The sequence below is a fragment of the Rhinolophus sinicus genome, chromosome 17 (genome assembly GCF_057876585.1).
Source record: "Rhinolophus sinicus isolate RSI-liver-muscle chromosome 17, RSI-T2T, whole genome shotgun sequence".
Classification (NCBI taxonomy): Eukaryota; Metazoa; Chordata; class Mammalia; order Chiroptera; family Rhinolophidae; genus Rhinolophus; species Rhinolophus sinicus.
Window position 1 is genome coordinate 74084384 of NC_142517.1, and position 17155 is coordinate 74101538.

At 39.3% G+C, this 17155-nt stretch overlaps 1 protein-coding gene across 29 annotated transcripts in view; it reads right to left on the reverse strand.

The window, feature by feature from the left end:
• BBX (BBX high mobility group box domain containing) overlaps positions 1-17155 on the reverse strand; it is a 245215-nt gene that overhangs the window by 83116 nt on the left and 144944 nt on the right. For all 29 annotated transcript variants that reach the window (XM_074332306.2, XM_074332334.2, XM_074332388.2 and 26 more), the window contains one exon: positions 4183-4353. In XM_074332306.2, coding sequence (XP_074188407.1) covers positions 4183-4353 — 171 coding nt within the window. The remainder of the gene's footprint in view (positions 1-4182; positions 4354-17155) is intronic.

Genomic DNA, 17155 nt, shown 5'->3' on the forward strand with positions numbered 1-17155 from the left:
TCTGCAAAGCTCTGTTATTGTCCATTCCATCCATGTAATTCTCATTGCTACTCCCCTCGTACCACTCTGGCTTACGGCCTAGTCTTCCTGCTTTTAATCTCTTATAATACTTCCTGAACATGGCTGAAGATCAAATTTCTTAAAGTAGATCTCTGATCACAGAATCTCAGAATATATTAGGATTGTTGAATATCTTCTAATGCTAAAATATGATTCTATGATACTTTGTAGGAAACAGTGCAACTGTGAATAGAAGTCCAGAAAGCTTACTAAAACCATTTCCTTACTTTTTTGTTTCATAGTTAAAATCAAGAAGGATTGATTGAAGCTGTTAGTCTGCCTTTTATAGTAGGGCAGTAGTTCTTAAACTTGGGTGGGTACTGGAATCCCTAGAGATCTTGTTAAAATACAGATTATTAGGTCCCACAGAGTTTCTGATTCTGTAGGTCTGGGGTGGGTCTGGAGAATTTGTATTGCTAACAAGTTCCCAGGTGATGCTCACGCTGCTGGTCTGAGGACCATACTTGGAGAATCACTATTATAAGGCAACCATGTTCTTTTATATCATGTTTATTGGGTAACTGCTATAGACAAGATACTCTAGGACAAATCACTAGCTTAATACAATTTGGTAGTTTTTAAAAGTCTTTAAGTTTAAAGTAAGTATTGCAAATGCATTTAATTAACCATCAATTATCTTCAAACACAAATAGTACAGCACAAATTTAAAAAGTCATTAGCTATCTGATTTGGAAATACATGAGGGATTATTATTGGGGTTAAGGCTACAGATTTATTTTTCTCATTATGTATACAATCATTAACTATGATTTGCATGTTCAAGGAATATTCATTTAGCATTCTGAAACTGACTAAGAAGCTATGGAAAAACCAGGCATAAAAAAATGTATTATGTAAGTTGAGAAAGTAATTACATTTCCCTTCAGAAAAGAATAACTTTTGATGCAGTTACTAAATTATAAAACTCAAGCCAAGAGCTGAAAAAAGAGAGAAATAACAAAAGATCCTGGCCCAAGGAGCTCACTGCTTTGGGAGGGGAGAAAGATATATAAGCAAATAAATTAAAAAGCAGTCTGCTGACTGCAAACAAGGAGCCAGTGAGATAATGAAGCACTAGTGGATGGGTAGAAGTACACAGACGTCTCCCTGGGGAGGTGCTGTCGGAGCTAAAGTTTGAAAGATGAATTAGAATGTGTCAGGTAGTCAATGGGGAGATATGGGGAACTAACAGGGATTACAGCTTGATGGTTTATTTAAACATGCTATTCAACAGCACTGGTATTTAAAAGATTACAGCAGAGGTCCAGGACATGAGGTCACAGAAGAAGGTAGGGGCCACAAGTCATGAAGAATGTGCTGTCGTGTAGAAAACCAAGCATTAACCCTGTAAGTGGGAGGTTTCAGATTGTACGAACCAATCAAATAACCTCAGCGGGACCAACACAGATAGTCAACTTCTTATGTGCCAAGTACAGACATCAAAAAAAAAATGTTTTTAACTACTGTTTAATGTTACAATTATTTCAGTATATTAATGAACCAAAAATGAATAAATAAATACGTGAATACATAAACTGAATAAAAATGAAAAACTCTCTATCTGGACTTACTTTTTCCTTGAAATGGCCTGAGTAATATTTTGTAACAAATCAACACTAGTTCCAGACCAGGATATGGAAACCACTGCTGGATGCAATGGAGAGCCATGAGTGGTTTCCAGCAGGGGAAAGACATTGTTAGACTTGTATTTTAAGATAACTCCTGTTATCAGCAGTGTAGAGCATGAATTTTAACAGCAAAACTAGAGGCAACCAAAACTAGAGAAACCAGTTACAAGTTTATTCCAGCTGTCCAGGTGAGAAAGGGAACAGAGCTGAATCAAGGCAGTAATAATGAGCATGGATATGTATGAACAGAGACAGTATTTATTTATGAGATAGAACCGAGAGTGATCGGTATCTAGTTGGACTGAAAGGTTGAAAAAGGAAGTATTTCTAGCTTGGAGGGCAAGACTCCCTCATATACAAAAGACAGTACCTTTTCTCAAATGAGAGAAATTAGACCTGGTGGGGAGAAGGTCAGTATTGAGCAGGCTGAATTTTGAAATGGATCTCAGCGAAGTCTCAGCTGGGATAATGAACTGAGGTACCAACATCAAGGTAGTAAGACTAAGGGTATGGACGAGATCACAGAATGTGGATTGAAAAGATAAGAGGATTCAGTGACTTCCTTCTTTCACTCAGTAACTGTTTACTGGGCCTGTGATATAGACCAGACACTGTTCTAGCTGATGCAGACAGAGCAGTGAGCATAAAATTCCCTGCGCTCATGAAGCAGAAGAGACCTCCACTTTGAAAGGGTCCCTCTGGCTGCTTTGTTGGTAACAGACGGTAGAGTGGGACAACAGCAGAGGCGAGGAGAGAGGTAGAATAAATCATCTGCACTAGAAACGGCAGTGGCTTGGATTAAGATGGTAGTAGCGAAGTTGCTATGTTCTCATGAATAGGAGAATATATTCTGAAGGTATAACAGAATTTGCTGACGGACGGATGAATGTGAGACTTGAGCAAAAGAATACAGACAAGGTTTCTGGTCAGACCAACTGGAAAGTTGGAGTTGCTATGCACTGAGAAAGGGAAGACGCCGGAGGATGGGGTTTGGAGGAGCAAGGGGAAAGCTTCGTTTGGAACACATTCAAATTGAGATTCTAAGTAGATATGTCAAGTAAATAGTCAGAAATATGAGTCCAAAAATATAGAATTTAGGAGAAAGGTCCAGGACAAAGATAGAAATTAAAATAAGAGGCCCAAAAGATGTCAATATTTCAGGGTAGAATAATGGCGGGGCATCACCTGAAAGAAACTAGGGAGGTTTGGTTTCGGACGTAAAAGGAGTGAGTACTGCCATGAAAATAGGAGACAGCTTCAAAGATCAAGTGATCAACAGGTGCAAACGTGTCAGAAAGATCCAATTAAGTATAAACTTGGCAATTTCCTTGAATAGAAGTAACCTACTTCTCTGAACAAGGAAAAGAGGAGGAAAAGATGGGTCAGGAGTGAGAAAAGTGCACAGGGGAGTAGAGGCAATCGAAAGAGGCATTTCTAGTGGCCTCTATTTTTTCTGTGAAGGAGGGAAAAAGGTCAACAGGGGAGAGACCATAAAGGGTATCCACAGATATCTGAGAAACAGGAAAAAATGTTTATAATTCCTGCTGAGATGGTGGAAGAGGGAGCTGATGCAAGCCAAGAACAAAAGACTCAATGGATGTCAAAGGCCTGAAGAATATTAAAACCGTTTATAAAATTTGTAATGACATAAAATACGTACTCATTTATTCTATTGAGCATATATCTATTCAATACCTACTATGTGCCAGGCACCATTCCAGGTTCTAAGGAAGAAGACGAGGACAAGCGGGGCAAGACCCCTCCTCTTAGACTGAGCTCATATTCCAGTCTAGAAAGATAGACATAAGCACGGACACTGTTAAACACAGGGCAAATAGTAAGAAGTGCCCTGAAGGAAATCCTTTGACAAGGAATGAGTTGGGTGGGAGCGACACCTGAGATGATGAGGTCCCATCTGTGGGGGAGGTAGTCCTTGTGCTGAGACCTGAATATGTGGAGGAGGAGCCAGTTACCCAAGACCTGGAAAAATATGTGGCTTTCTAAAGTCACTGGCATGGTTAAGTGACTTTCTAAACAAGCGCCGGCTACTCAAGTGTAAGACCACAGAAAGGGATTTGGAGGACTGACTGACCACAGAGGCTTGGAGGGGGAGAGCATCCAGATGCCACCGAGAGGAAGGAGGACGGGATCTGCTCTGAGAATGCCGACGGCGGCGGGGCTAGGCTGGGAGCAAAGCAAGAGGCCAGAGGAGTGACAGGCTGGGTGCCAGGTGAGCACATCAAAGTTTACGAATACCCCATCTCCACTGCATCTGGACATTACCTTCAAGATCTGTTTCAATCTCCACTGTTCAGAAGTACAGACATGTTAAGAATCATCAATATTTGGAATAAAATATAGAGTAAGTAGTTAAGTAAGATTCAAGTTACACAGGCTTTTAGAAATTCATCTTTCGCGCCATACACGTTCACTGAAGTTTCTAGAATGAATGTTCAAATAAACTGAGAACTTCTATAATAAATGAAGGAATTACCTTATCAATATCCTCTTCTTCTTCTTCCTCTTCCTCCTCTTCTGAGAAATCAAGAAGTTTCTTTGCTAGCAATGGGTGCCACTGAAGACACTTCCGTTTTGGTCGTTTTCCAGCCCCTTCTCCTTCTGCTGAATGATCTTTATTTCTATTACTGCCTTTCATTACTGTGTCCTATGGAACGGAAAAAAAAGGGGAGAAACAGGAAAATCAAAGTAAATTTGATTAAAATTAGTTTATTTAGCATCCTTAGCTTTAATTGGATTATAGTTTTAATGACTAAAGTATCTACTAGCTCAGGCACTTACAGGATTCAGTAAGAATTCTAAGTACATAATCAAACATTCATTTTAGTGGGATAAAGTGAGCTAATAAAATTTGCCTTTTATGAAATCTACTTCCTTCTACTGTAACTTCAAAACTCAAAACCCAAGTAAAGTGTTAGGGATGATTACAAGTTACCATCACCTGTTCCCATTTATTCAGGTAGTGGCTTCTCAAAGTTTTGCATCTGACAAATGTGAACGATACCTCCCAGGGGAGCAGAGGTGCTCACACAGGTGGCCTTCCATTCCTTTTCCGATGGCTCCTATTTTTTTTATTACAGTAATTTAAATGACTTTTGCATTCTACACTATGATAACCTGAGCTTGGAATATTATTAAGTAAAACGAATATTTTGTAAGAATCACATGTTATGGATTTAAAATAAAACTATTTCAGAAAATGACACACATTTTTCAAAAACTAGCTGTGTGCAGCCTCCAAGTACACAGTGCATGAACATTAGGTCATACTTAGCAGGGGCGTTGGGGTGTGGGGGTGTGGGTGGTAAGCAGCCTTGGTACCCATCTGTGATACACACCACATATGCACCACAATCCAGTGACAAAATTTTACTCCTTAGTGTATTCCCTCTACCCCTCAAAGGCAGATTGGCTCAAATAGCTAAGCAATAGCCAGGCTAAAAAGCCCAAAATTCTAAGTTACTCTTCAGTGACTTAAAAAAGGAAAGTTTTTCTCAGTGATAAAAACAACACATATTATAAAGGTGAAAACAGCACAAAATGAGGTTTACCCTTCATCATGCTCAGCCCCACAGCCCAGAGGTAAATTACACGTGTCCATTTCTTATATACTTTATCTCAGTTTGTTTGATTCGTGTTACATTTACTCATTTGAAGTAACATTAATATACAAATTATCTAGACATACTCATGCCAAAATTCAAATAATGAAGTGAAACATCACCGACTTAAATGATTCATGCAGACAATTACAAACACAAATGCAGCTGCTAACATCACAGAGTAGTGGCCTTTTCCATCAGCGTATGATTCTCTTGGTCCAAATGCTTGCCAAGTGGTAACAATAAACTTTTAATGCCATGTTGCTTAAAATGGGGTCCAAGAACACATAGCTTCAAGACTCATCCAGCTCTCAAGGTTTCAAAACAATATGGCACAGGAAAATTTATCCTTCTTCCCTATTTCTAGATTTGGTGTTATGCTTAAGTCTTCCTCACTTCAAATGTTTTTTTTGTTTTGCTTTTTTTTTTTTTTTTTTTAATTAATGTTTCCTTCTAGAACTTGCAATGATTTCATTATTTTAAAATACTTAAATATTTGATCTGGAATTCATTCTGATAAAAGGAGGAAGGGATCTAGCTTTTTCTTTTTCTTCAAAATACCTAGCCAATTGTTCTAATACCATTTATTAAATAATCCAGGTTTCCTCCATTTGTTTGAAATGCCACTTTTATCCTATCCTAAATTACCACGCATGTGAGCGTACTTCTGAATTCTCTTCTGTATTATTAAATTCTGCCCTCTCCTTGTCTATCCTATCCAGTTTTAACATCCTTAAGGACTATATCGTTTTCTACCTTTTTTATACAAAAATATGTCAAGTCATAGTAGCCATTAGTATTTTTAAGTTGCATATGTCATGATTTTCTAAGTCAATATATCTTTATCATTCTCATTTGGTAACAACTATGTAATATTCAAAAATAAGAACGTATCACAATTTATTCAATCGTTCCACTATTAATGGACATTCAGGTTATTTCTCATGCTGCAATAAAAAAATCCTCATTTCAATCAAATATTTGTCAAATATTAATTATGATGAAAATCCTAGTTTATTAAAAGCCATGTCTGGTCAAAAAAGGGGGGGGAGGGAGAGAAAAGAAAACCATGCTCCTGTGGTTTTTCTTAGCAAGTCAACGTCTGCTGAATATCTGAAGCAATTATATGATTTGTGTGGCTGCCTGAAGAGTACAAGAAGTTATTGAAAACTCTAAATGGAATTAGTTAGCTGGTATGCTCTTAATAAAGGAACAAAGATTTCTTGTGAGCTGATGATAGACCATTTAACAATTCCCATTCTATCTACAAATAAAACTTGGCGCAGGCAACCCAATTTCCAAAAATACCAATGCTATATAGAGAGAAGAAGAAATGGTTATTTTCGTGGCTTATTAATCACTTCAGGATGAGCTGCTTGAGTGGTAATTAAACCCATACTGGAGGCCCAATATTTTATGAGATAACATTTTTTAAAGAGTAACAGAATCAATGGGAAACTGTAAGTCAGGCAGCTGCTATCAACTGGAGAGGTGAAAGTGATTGCAGTGCCTAGAGAAAAATACAACCTTTAGCCTCAAGGATTTTGATTATGCTTTTTCATTTAGGTGTGAATGTGTTTAAGCACATCTACCTTTGTGTGTGTGTGTGTGTGTGTGTGTGTGTGTGTGTGTGTGTATACACACATATATATGTGTAATTTCAATAGACAGACAGAAAACAGAATTCGAGAATCAAATTAATGGATGGTATATGTGGCTTTTGGGCTCATAATAATCACATTAATCCCCAAATTCTTTCTCTGCAGGTGACACACTACTACAGACACTGTATGTCTCTTCTAATACTCCCCAAATTAATCTCTACTTCCCCAGAAATACACTAGAACTACTTTCTATTGCTGAGACACTTAATTTAACCTCAAGTAACAATTATTTGGGTACATCCGACCTCCACTAGGCCTTTTTCTGGATGACCCAAGACTTGAAGCAGCCTGGCTCATGAGAACATCAAGACTGGTTAGTTGCGAGGGTTGTCACAAGCAGCCACTGAACCTCTGCACTGAATTATGTCAATAATTCACTCTTTTTATACACTAGAATGGCTTGAAAATTAACCCCTATCTCTCTTACCCTCTTCAATATATTCTTCCCTGAGCGGGGAAAAAGGGGCGAGGCTGAAAATCGTGTATAACCGATGGGCAGGCCGAGGTGGCATGTGGTGTGTGAGAACCACCCAGGCTTTGGGAGAAATAAGGCTGACAATCCCTAGCACCGCGTCTAGAACACAGTACGTATGCAATAAATATTTTCAGCCTGAATGTAAGGTAAATAAATGAATAAGTGAATTGAAGATGGTACACCTGGGACGAAAGAGTCAAGAAAAGTATAACTGATCTAATGACTATGAAATATCTCAAACTATTAACTGGATACTTTAATAATTTATAGTTTTCGTATTACTTTTTAATTCCCTATGGATCTATTTCCAAAGTGTTGAAAGAAGGCAAAGGAGCAGGGAAAATGATTCTGCTGATTATCACTCAGAAGTCCTAAGAAAGCAAGAGAGAAGAATGAATGAAAAGCCTAAGGAAACTGTGGGGAAGACAAGGGCAAAGAGGACAGGATTTTGAGACTTAACCTCATCACTCATCTTATTTCAACAACACAGAAGAGGAAAAACTGTTAACTTTTGATAGTAACAGAGGACTGACTACTCTTGTAATTTTTTGCCACTAAAACCCCCACACATTGTAAAGTGTGGCTTCTTGTTCTTAAGCAAGAACATATTAAGCAAATAATCCATACGTAATAAATGAAGCAATTGGCAAACTTCATTCAAAAGGCGTCATTCTGCCGTTCTGCACGGCTACTCTAGAACAGCTGAAGTCAGGTTATTTTAACTGTCAGTGGACTGGACTTGAGAGTATCAAATTACGCTGCTGACATTGTCTAACAATGGAGGCTGAAGGTACGGATCCAAAATCCTGAATATTCATTTACCCTATAAAAACAAACCAACTCATGGGTGCCCTTTTCTATACCAGGATGAGCACCTAGATATTCATTGTACTGAACTCAATGTAAATCAAGTTGGTGATATATTAGGAAAAACTTCATTTAACTATATTCTTCGAATGCGGCAAGCCCACCCATTCATGAAGACCTTTACCGAGCTCAAACTTGACGAGAAATTTAAAGAAGCCATATCAAAGAAGAATCAATACAAAGCAAATACCACGTTTAACCAAAGAAAAATAAATGGACCCTGCAGCCTGACAGGCCCCATTTATTCTAGAATGCTGCCTCTACCACTACCTATTTGTTGCAAAATTACTAATCTTGCTGATCTTTCCACTTGTTAAAATTCAGTAATAGCTCTACGGAAAGAACACTTTTTAGATACTACCCAGCACAGAGGCTGGCATGGAGGTTCTCACTCGATGTTAGGAGATCCCCCCTTTGCCCACAAACGTTGTAGAGGGAATATGGGTTTAACTGGCAGCATCTGACCACAAAACAGCCTAAGATGCTGCTCAGGAGAGTACAGATGTCTCCCATTTAACTGGTCTGTATGCTGCCCAGATGATATAACCTCTGGCCTCAGACACTGAAAAAGAAAGATGGGAAGTTTCCTTCTGAGTGCTACACAGTCAGAAACAGTGCCCTGGCACAGTCCAAAGTTCTGTGAATCAGATCCCGTGTTTAACATCTTTTCTTACAACTCAGGCAATCAGTACACTTCCGTCTTCAAAACACTGTGTGAATTTAACAGTGTCATAGGGGTACTTTAGAATTTTGACTGTTTTCCTAAATGTCTAATAAAATTCCCTTCAAATCATATTAATGGAAATTCAAACGAAATGAGACTGAGGCAGGGAAGGGAGGCCCATGAAATGTCACTGTGAGACAACCACACATTCTAACCACAAGTGATGCCTCCCGTGGGTCCAACTAGGACCGCAAAGCTTCACAGCTTTCATGTATCTACAGAGAAGAGGAAACATCAGCCCAAAGAAATGAAGACGAAGTGGTATCTCTAGAGCTTCTGTACAAATTGGACTGACCTACTTAAAAGCTTTCAAGAGAGGCCTGCTGCTTTCAAGACACCCCTTGCTTTCCATGTTGCAAGGAGTTCTGCTGACACAGAAGCTGGCCCAAGTCTGAAGCCTTGCTCACCCTGAAATTCTCCCATTTTTGTCAAAGTTCTTCTCTTTCTCCAAGGCCCAGGTCCCATATCTCTTCCTCTCTAAAGCGTTCTATGAAAATCTGAAGTCTAAAAGCTGTCATTTCTCGCTCTTGAGCTTTGATCATCCTTGGCCTGCTTAGGTCCAGCCCTTATCAGTGTTGTACAGTTAGTGTTATCTATTGTCGCCTAAGCAAATAGACTGAACTTCTAGAGAGGACATACCCCAGATTCTTCCTTTTGTGTCCCAGTGCTTAGTTAGCACTGGGTCAGGTACATAGCACTTGCTAAAGAAGGTAATTACAGGCTGATCATTTCATCACCTAATAGTTAATCACCTATAACAACTTCCCGGAATGATGTGTTCCTAATATTTTTAAAACACCACTAATACACTGCTAATATTTATTAAATACTATGTACTTAATATTCATTATCTCATGTAATCCTCACAAGAACCCGCTGAGGCAGGTGGAAGTAGGAAGACGTTGAGGCAAGTGGCCTAGGGTCACACAGCAGTGGATGAGGAGCGGGCACGGGAACCAGGACGCCTAACGCAAGAGCCAAACGCTCACCTAGGACAAGGAACGAATAGAAAGCCTTCTGCGGACTCTCCAGGCGTTTCCCATAGAACAGAGAGAGCTTCTGGACCAGGGAAACACCTCCAGAGAGCACTGAAGGGCTAGAACGCGAACACTCTCAGGGTTCACGAGAGAAGAACAAGTGCACATCCCTCATGACTTCAAGTGACAATTACATTAGATTAACTCGAAAACTCTTGGAAGATAAAAGCCCTACAAATGCGAATCATTATTATTTATTGTAATTCTAATGACAATTCTAAACTGTAGACAGAGGAAATGAAAAAATCTCATTCAATAATGTAATGCTCTCATTTTTAGAAGCAATTCAGCCACCTTATTCATGCAAAGTGTCTTTAAATACACTCCTTATTGAAAAGGAGTGGCTCTTCAAGTTGAAACTTTAACTCTGTCAAGATGTTATCTATATGCTCTTCTTGAATATCAGTAAGGCACCCACTATTCAAAGAAGGGCTTAGCTGTACTGGCAGCTCTGGGCCCTGTACCCTAACCTCAAGAAGGAAGGAATGTGTATTTTATGATCTCTTATATTCCCTGACACTTAGCCTTGAGAGAGCTTCACGTGGTTCTCAAAATGCAGGCTGCCTTAGGCTACAGAGAGAAACAGCTACCTTGAAAGAGATAAGGCACCCAAATGGGTGGCTTAGAGAGGAATAGCTATTTACTCAGAGAATTCAGTAACAGGCTAGGAGGTGTTCCCACCATACCCACCCACCCCCGCCCCCCCAGGTCGCAAAAGGCCAATTTTCTGTTTTCCTATAATTTTATGGAGGTGTTTATATTCTCAATCAGCAAGTCACCAAATTCCTATTCTTCAACAGGCCCAGCATTACACGTTTTGTCTCTTTTAGTTTCTAAATTAACAAAGGGTTTTTTTTCCACGCATTTATTACACGTATAGGACATAATTATCACACTGACAAGAATTTGAAGTGCAAGAATACAAGCTCATGGGAGTCTCTTCCTCATTCATTCTCAATGCAGTGGAACATACTTACTGATTAGCTGGTGAGCTACGCACTGTGGGAATTAAGTGTCCAGCCTTACCTCCCATTCAACTCTCTGCTCACCTCTGCTCTCCTGCCAGGCTGGACTCTGTTCTGTTTGTCACACCTGCCCTGTGCTACTGCTCTCCCAGGCCTGTACACTGTACCCCAAACCCCAACTCTCACTTTCTGTGCAAGCCTCTCTAAACTCCCATTTCTAAAAGCTGTCTTTATTTGCCCCAGCTCATGTTTCTTTCCTTCCTAAGCACCATTTTTGACCACCCACATTTAATGGCGGTGCCGTATTTTTGACACTTGATTGTATAACAATTATCATTTTTCTGTACAATATATGCATAATGATTTCATGTGAATTCCTCCCACAGAGACCCTTGAGAGTAATGAACATGCCAGATGCTTTCTTCTGAATCTGTCAGAGCAAATATTGCTGTGCTAGATGCTCAGAGAATACGCGAGGAAGTGAATATAGAAACAGTATTTCTCTGCTTTCTTATTATGCTTTTCTTTATGTTGTTTCGCTAGAAGGCAGAAGAGATATAAGGCTTGAAAAGAAAATATGCATGGAAGGAAAAATAAGAACCTAGGAAGGGCTGTTCAGGAGGGGAGCGGGAGAGAACAGAAACAAACTGACAAGGCAGTGTAATAAATGTAATGAAACCTAAGTCACCTCCAAACAAGAGCTGAGTCACCTCCAAACAACAGCTGTCAGTACTAGTCTAAAAACATGTTCCGGGAGCTTTATTCCCTTCTCTGGCTATTTGTCACTGACTCTCATTATTCTCTCAAATAGGATATCATAGTCCCACCTTCAGCTCACTCGCGCTCTTTTCCTTTCATAATTGGTCTGCTAATAAGCCCCAACTCTGAACTCATCCAATCATTTTTCTTCTCTAGGTCTATCCCCCAACCTGCCGGCTCGGCTGCTCCTGTGGTCTGACATCACTACAAAAAGTTTCCAATTTCAGGTTGGCCTTCAGTGCTATTCGGAAATCATTTTTACTTGTCTTATTCAGTCTCACCCAGTGCCCCAGTGCCCACTATAAATTCTCAGTTTCTCCTCAACTCCTACTGATGATGATGGGTGAGAACAACAGTAATAATTTTTATTAAAACAATTATACAGTAAATGATTACATATATATTTATATAAAACATTTCTATACATAATGCAGATAAACATATATAATATATAGTGTTTATTCCTTCCAATGTGCCAGAAGCCAGAAGCTTTATATTTATTAATTCTCTCAATTGCAAACAAGCCTAAGATGTAGGTACTATTAGCATCTCCTTTTTACAGATGAGAAAACTGGGGCACAAATAACATATAGTTTGTCGCTTTTATTAGGTTGGTGCAAAAGTAATTGCGGTTTAATTAACAAAGGTTTTTATTATATGCATTTGTCACATGGGTAGGACATAATTATCACACTGGAAGGAAAACAAGCTCATGGTGTGTCATTTATTGTCAATACAGGTGAATACGTATTTATTGATCACCTGATAACTATGCATTATGTTTATAAATGATATAAAGTCCCAGGTCACACCGTCAGCACATGTTGGCGGAGACGGTCTTGACTCAGGGGGTCTGACTTCAGAGTCCGGTTCTTGACCATTATATAATATTGTCTCCTAACAACAAATCTTACTGAACGATTGATGCATGCTAAACACCTTTACGTGAATTAATTTCTTTAATCTTTGATACGACTCTTAGAGAAAGCAACTACAATGGTCACATTTTATACATGAAGCAACTGAGAATGACAAAGCTTATGCAACATGCCCAAGGCCATTCTGTCAACATGTGAAGGAGCCAGGATTCAAACCGAGATCTTCTGCCCCCCGAGCCCAAGCTTCAGATCACTTCTCCAGACTGTCCTTCCCACCACAACCCCAGTCATTCTGAGAAAATGCCTCTGCTTCCTGGCTAACAAGGAGCTCTTCATATGTGAACTCTCTACAAGTCCCACTTTGCCTTTTCCAAACTTCTTCCATCTTCTCTCAAAGGCAAAGATTCAAGATCAGCTCCTCTCACTCCCAATCTGTGCTTTTAATCTCCCTTTCTGCTACCTTGGGCCATGAGTCCTTCAGTTTCTTTCTTTGATAAACTACTGATAAACTGTCCACCGTTCCTACTGGTTGATACCTGCTCCTTCAGTCTCCACACAATCTCAAACCTAGAGTCCTCTCTGAATCTCTCTCCTCCTTCAGGCATTCCTGTTTTATTTGTACAAAATGACCCCAGCCCTCAAGCCAGGAGGTTGCCTAACTCCAGGCCACCCGGCTCGCAGCCAAACTGGCCTGCTTGGTACTAACACTGTTCATAAGCTCTGCCACCTAACACTTCGGCCTTGGTTCCTAATCTCTGTTCTAAACCCCAGGATTCATTTCCTAGAAAGCACTCATAACTCATTCCAACCACGCCACAGGTTCTGGCTTCCCTACCTTACTATGATTCACACTTACATCTTTGATTACTAGCCTCTCAGAGAAAACACCTTGCCTGGGTCTGGCCTCTGTCTCTACCATATCCCTGGGGAGCATGCCAGGACCAGGTACTCAGGAAATGGATACTCCTTCCCATAACAGAGTGAAATACTTGGCCTCTAAAGACTCTTGTTCAAGCCTGCTTGATTGCCAGGGCCTCCAGGCTAATAGCTTCTGCTTCTTGCATATATACTACACGCCAATCCTTAGAGGTATTCTGCTTTGCCTCTTGAGTTATACAAAAACAGCTCCTTACCAGAGTGCCTCTCCTGTGGAGATAAGGGAAGTATGTATTGTTTATCAAAGATTAGCAGGAACCTTGTGACAGGACTCACATCAACTAGCAAAATCTTCCTAGGACTGCCACAGGCGCCCAGATGTCTGCAGTTGTCAATCACCTCTTGCCACTCCCATTTTTTTTCTTCCCTTGAAGCCTGAACATAAAAGAAGCCTGAACCCTGTACATTCTTAAGATTGATTTGCAGATTAGGTCTCCCAAACTCTTAGTTGGCACTGTCTCTAAACCTTTCCTTACTCCAAACTGACGTTTCGACGCACCAGGCCCAGGGACATTGGACCCGTGACATCCACTTCACATAAACATCTGGAAAGCACACACATAGCTCTTCCATTTTCTCCCTATAAATTCAAATCATTGCGAGTGGCTTCTCGCCCTGATATTTAATCTCTCACCAAGTTCTGTCTCTTGTCCCTTCGACCTCCAACACACGGTCCACTCCTCTCCATTCCCATCGCACTGGGTCAGCTAGCTGTCTGATCTTCTTACCTATAGCTGCGCTGACTTCATTTCTCCACACTGAAAATATCTGCTCATGCCCTTCTCCTGCATGAATCTCTGTCTCTCAATGTACTCAGGAAAAAGTCCAAACTTCTTCCTTCATGTAACACACGACTCTTCCCGACTTGGTCTCTGTTTACTTTTACCGCTCGTAATTCTTTGCTCCATTCTCATTCTTAAAGCTCTACCCACACTGAGCCACATGTCATCATTTGGAACTTGCCAAGGACTCTGACCTCATAGCATCTGCACTGCTTTCTGTCACCTCACAGTGGAACTCTGACCCCTGCTTCCGGGCTTAGCTTGGCCCTCACCTCAACCTTAAGCCACAATGAAATGGCCTGTTTCCTTCTTTCTATCCCACTTGACTGTTAACGGAGAACAAGGGCTGTGGCACGTTCACCATGGTATCTCCAGCGCATGACAGACCCAGGCACACTGTGGGCAAATGCTTGTTCAGTGAATGAGCTCCGGGTCTATTTCCTAAAGTCTACTCCTATTACCTTTATTCCTTCTCCTCATTTGCCGCTGCTTCTTTCCTAGTCCATCCCCCTGCGTTTCCTTTCTCCTCTGCTCTGGGACCCTCCATCCATCTCAGAAATTCCTAGCACCCACTCAAACTAAAACCAGAACAGCTGGCAATTTTACTTGTTTGGAAATAGTTTCTACACAGCAGTTGTCAAAACGACCCAACAAATAATTGTGACCTCACATGAGAAATAATTATCTATTTCCTTTCCTCCAGTACCATCACTAACACTGATTATTTAATCTTCTGTGTACCAATGTACATACAGCCATTTAAATTTTAAGAGTGATCACACACATTTTTAACAGTAAATCTACTAAACTTTACCTAAAATCGTCAAAGTTTAAAAGAATCATTTTTTCATTTATATGATTTAGGTTATTGTCTAAAAATAATAAAAGGGTCTGGAGGTCTTCCATCATCCTGATCTCTAATTATAACTTTTAAAAAAGTGCTAGAAACAATAGTTCAGTTAAGAATCAACAATCTATGATATCTCCTGTTGGAATCTCTTTTTCCTAAGCTGCTGTTCTTTAATCTAAAAAGATGAGAAATAAATTTAAGTTAGTTAAATTTAGTTCATTTAAAGCAAAATTTCTCAGTCTTAATGGCTGCCAAACAGAAATCTTTATTTTTCCCCAAAGAATCAATATTTCTTATTTTAGTAGTTATAGTATTTATTGAAGTAGCTTATCCTAGCTTTTGCAATGCCCACTGTTTTACACTCTGGAACACTAGAATTGAGTTAACTCATCATTTACTAGATTACATATTACATGACTGTAGGATGCTGCTTATTTTAATATTCCCAAATGCTCAGAATACTGTAACACGTATTTTAATAAATAGTGCTTGAACATGCAAGAATTTAATGATTTTTATATCATACTGCACATTTGCCAAGGAAATTAATTAGAATGCATAGGGAGCTATGATACATTAATATTTTCTATTTAACTAGAGTTAAGCAGAAAATCATTTGTTTAATACTTCCTTCATACTTGGTGAAATATTTTTAATATATTTGCGTTTTCTGATTTAATAGACATGATACCAAAGGGCTGATGTGCTGATCCAGCATCAGAACAGTGTGCCCTTCAGATCATCAACCCTTCCTCGCATTTTCCATTCAAATGTTTCATTCCTTTCAGGTATTTGGGCTGAACGTGCTCTAACCACAGTGCCAAGTACTGAAAGCTTGTTTTTATTTAATAAATGTATTACATTTATGGCATTTGTTTTAAAAAGTTCTTCACTTTATAGAATTAACCAAATAAGTTCCTATTTGTGTATTAGTATTTCCGTGGCATTTTTTTTTTCCTTTTTAAAAACTGCCAAAGGGAAAATATAAATAGCTAGATGTTTTCTTGACCCTACTTCATTCCTCCTTTCTTGTTTTTCTCTCAATACACAGTATGACAATGGGCATTACCCACAAGATACATGTTCACGGAGGCATCTTGGAGTATTTTGCTTACAGCCTAATTTACATACATCTGCTCCCTCTGCTGGCCAAATTTTTATCTTCTCGCATCCTATTTCAATACAAAGGAAAAGGTAATACTTTACAGTATAAAGAGCACAAACATCCCTCTATAAAGAACTATAAACTATATAAACTTGGAAAACTTACTTAAATAGCTCTTCTATATCATTCAGGCCATGGCATGAATTGAATTAGTGAGAAGCAATCATCCAAGTACAGTGCACTGACTTAAACCCAGGAGTTAAATTTCGTTAGCCTTTTTCCCCTAAGCCACGATTCTTTACTAGGACCATTTCTCATTCATTCAATTCCTCTCTACCTGGAATCTCTCCAGTCTTTTGCAGAGTATTATAGCCAAGTCTTTCCACACTTACACAATGTCACTACGTGGAGGAGGCAAGAGGGAGGGATGCTCTCACTTACATGGATAGTCCTTCCTCACAGCTACCAGACTTAAGGGGCAAAAATTATATAATCAACAGCAGGGGCTTGAGTGCTACCCATATGCCCACTCTCTTTTTTCTTTCACTTTCTTTTTCAAAGATGGAAGTTATTTTGATGAATAAGGAATTGTTTTACTTTTTATAATAAAGCACTTTATAACAGGGAACGAGTACATTTCATCAGTAAATTCTAAACATATTTTCTAATAAGAAAAATCAGTGCTGCTATTTAAACCTCCTGGACTACCCTTAATTGTTACTTCTCAATTAGGTACCATTTTGTAACTTACAAAGCCTTTATGAATACATTAATGTATTCAATACTGCACAATCCTTGAAGTGAG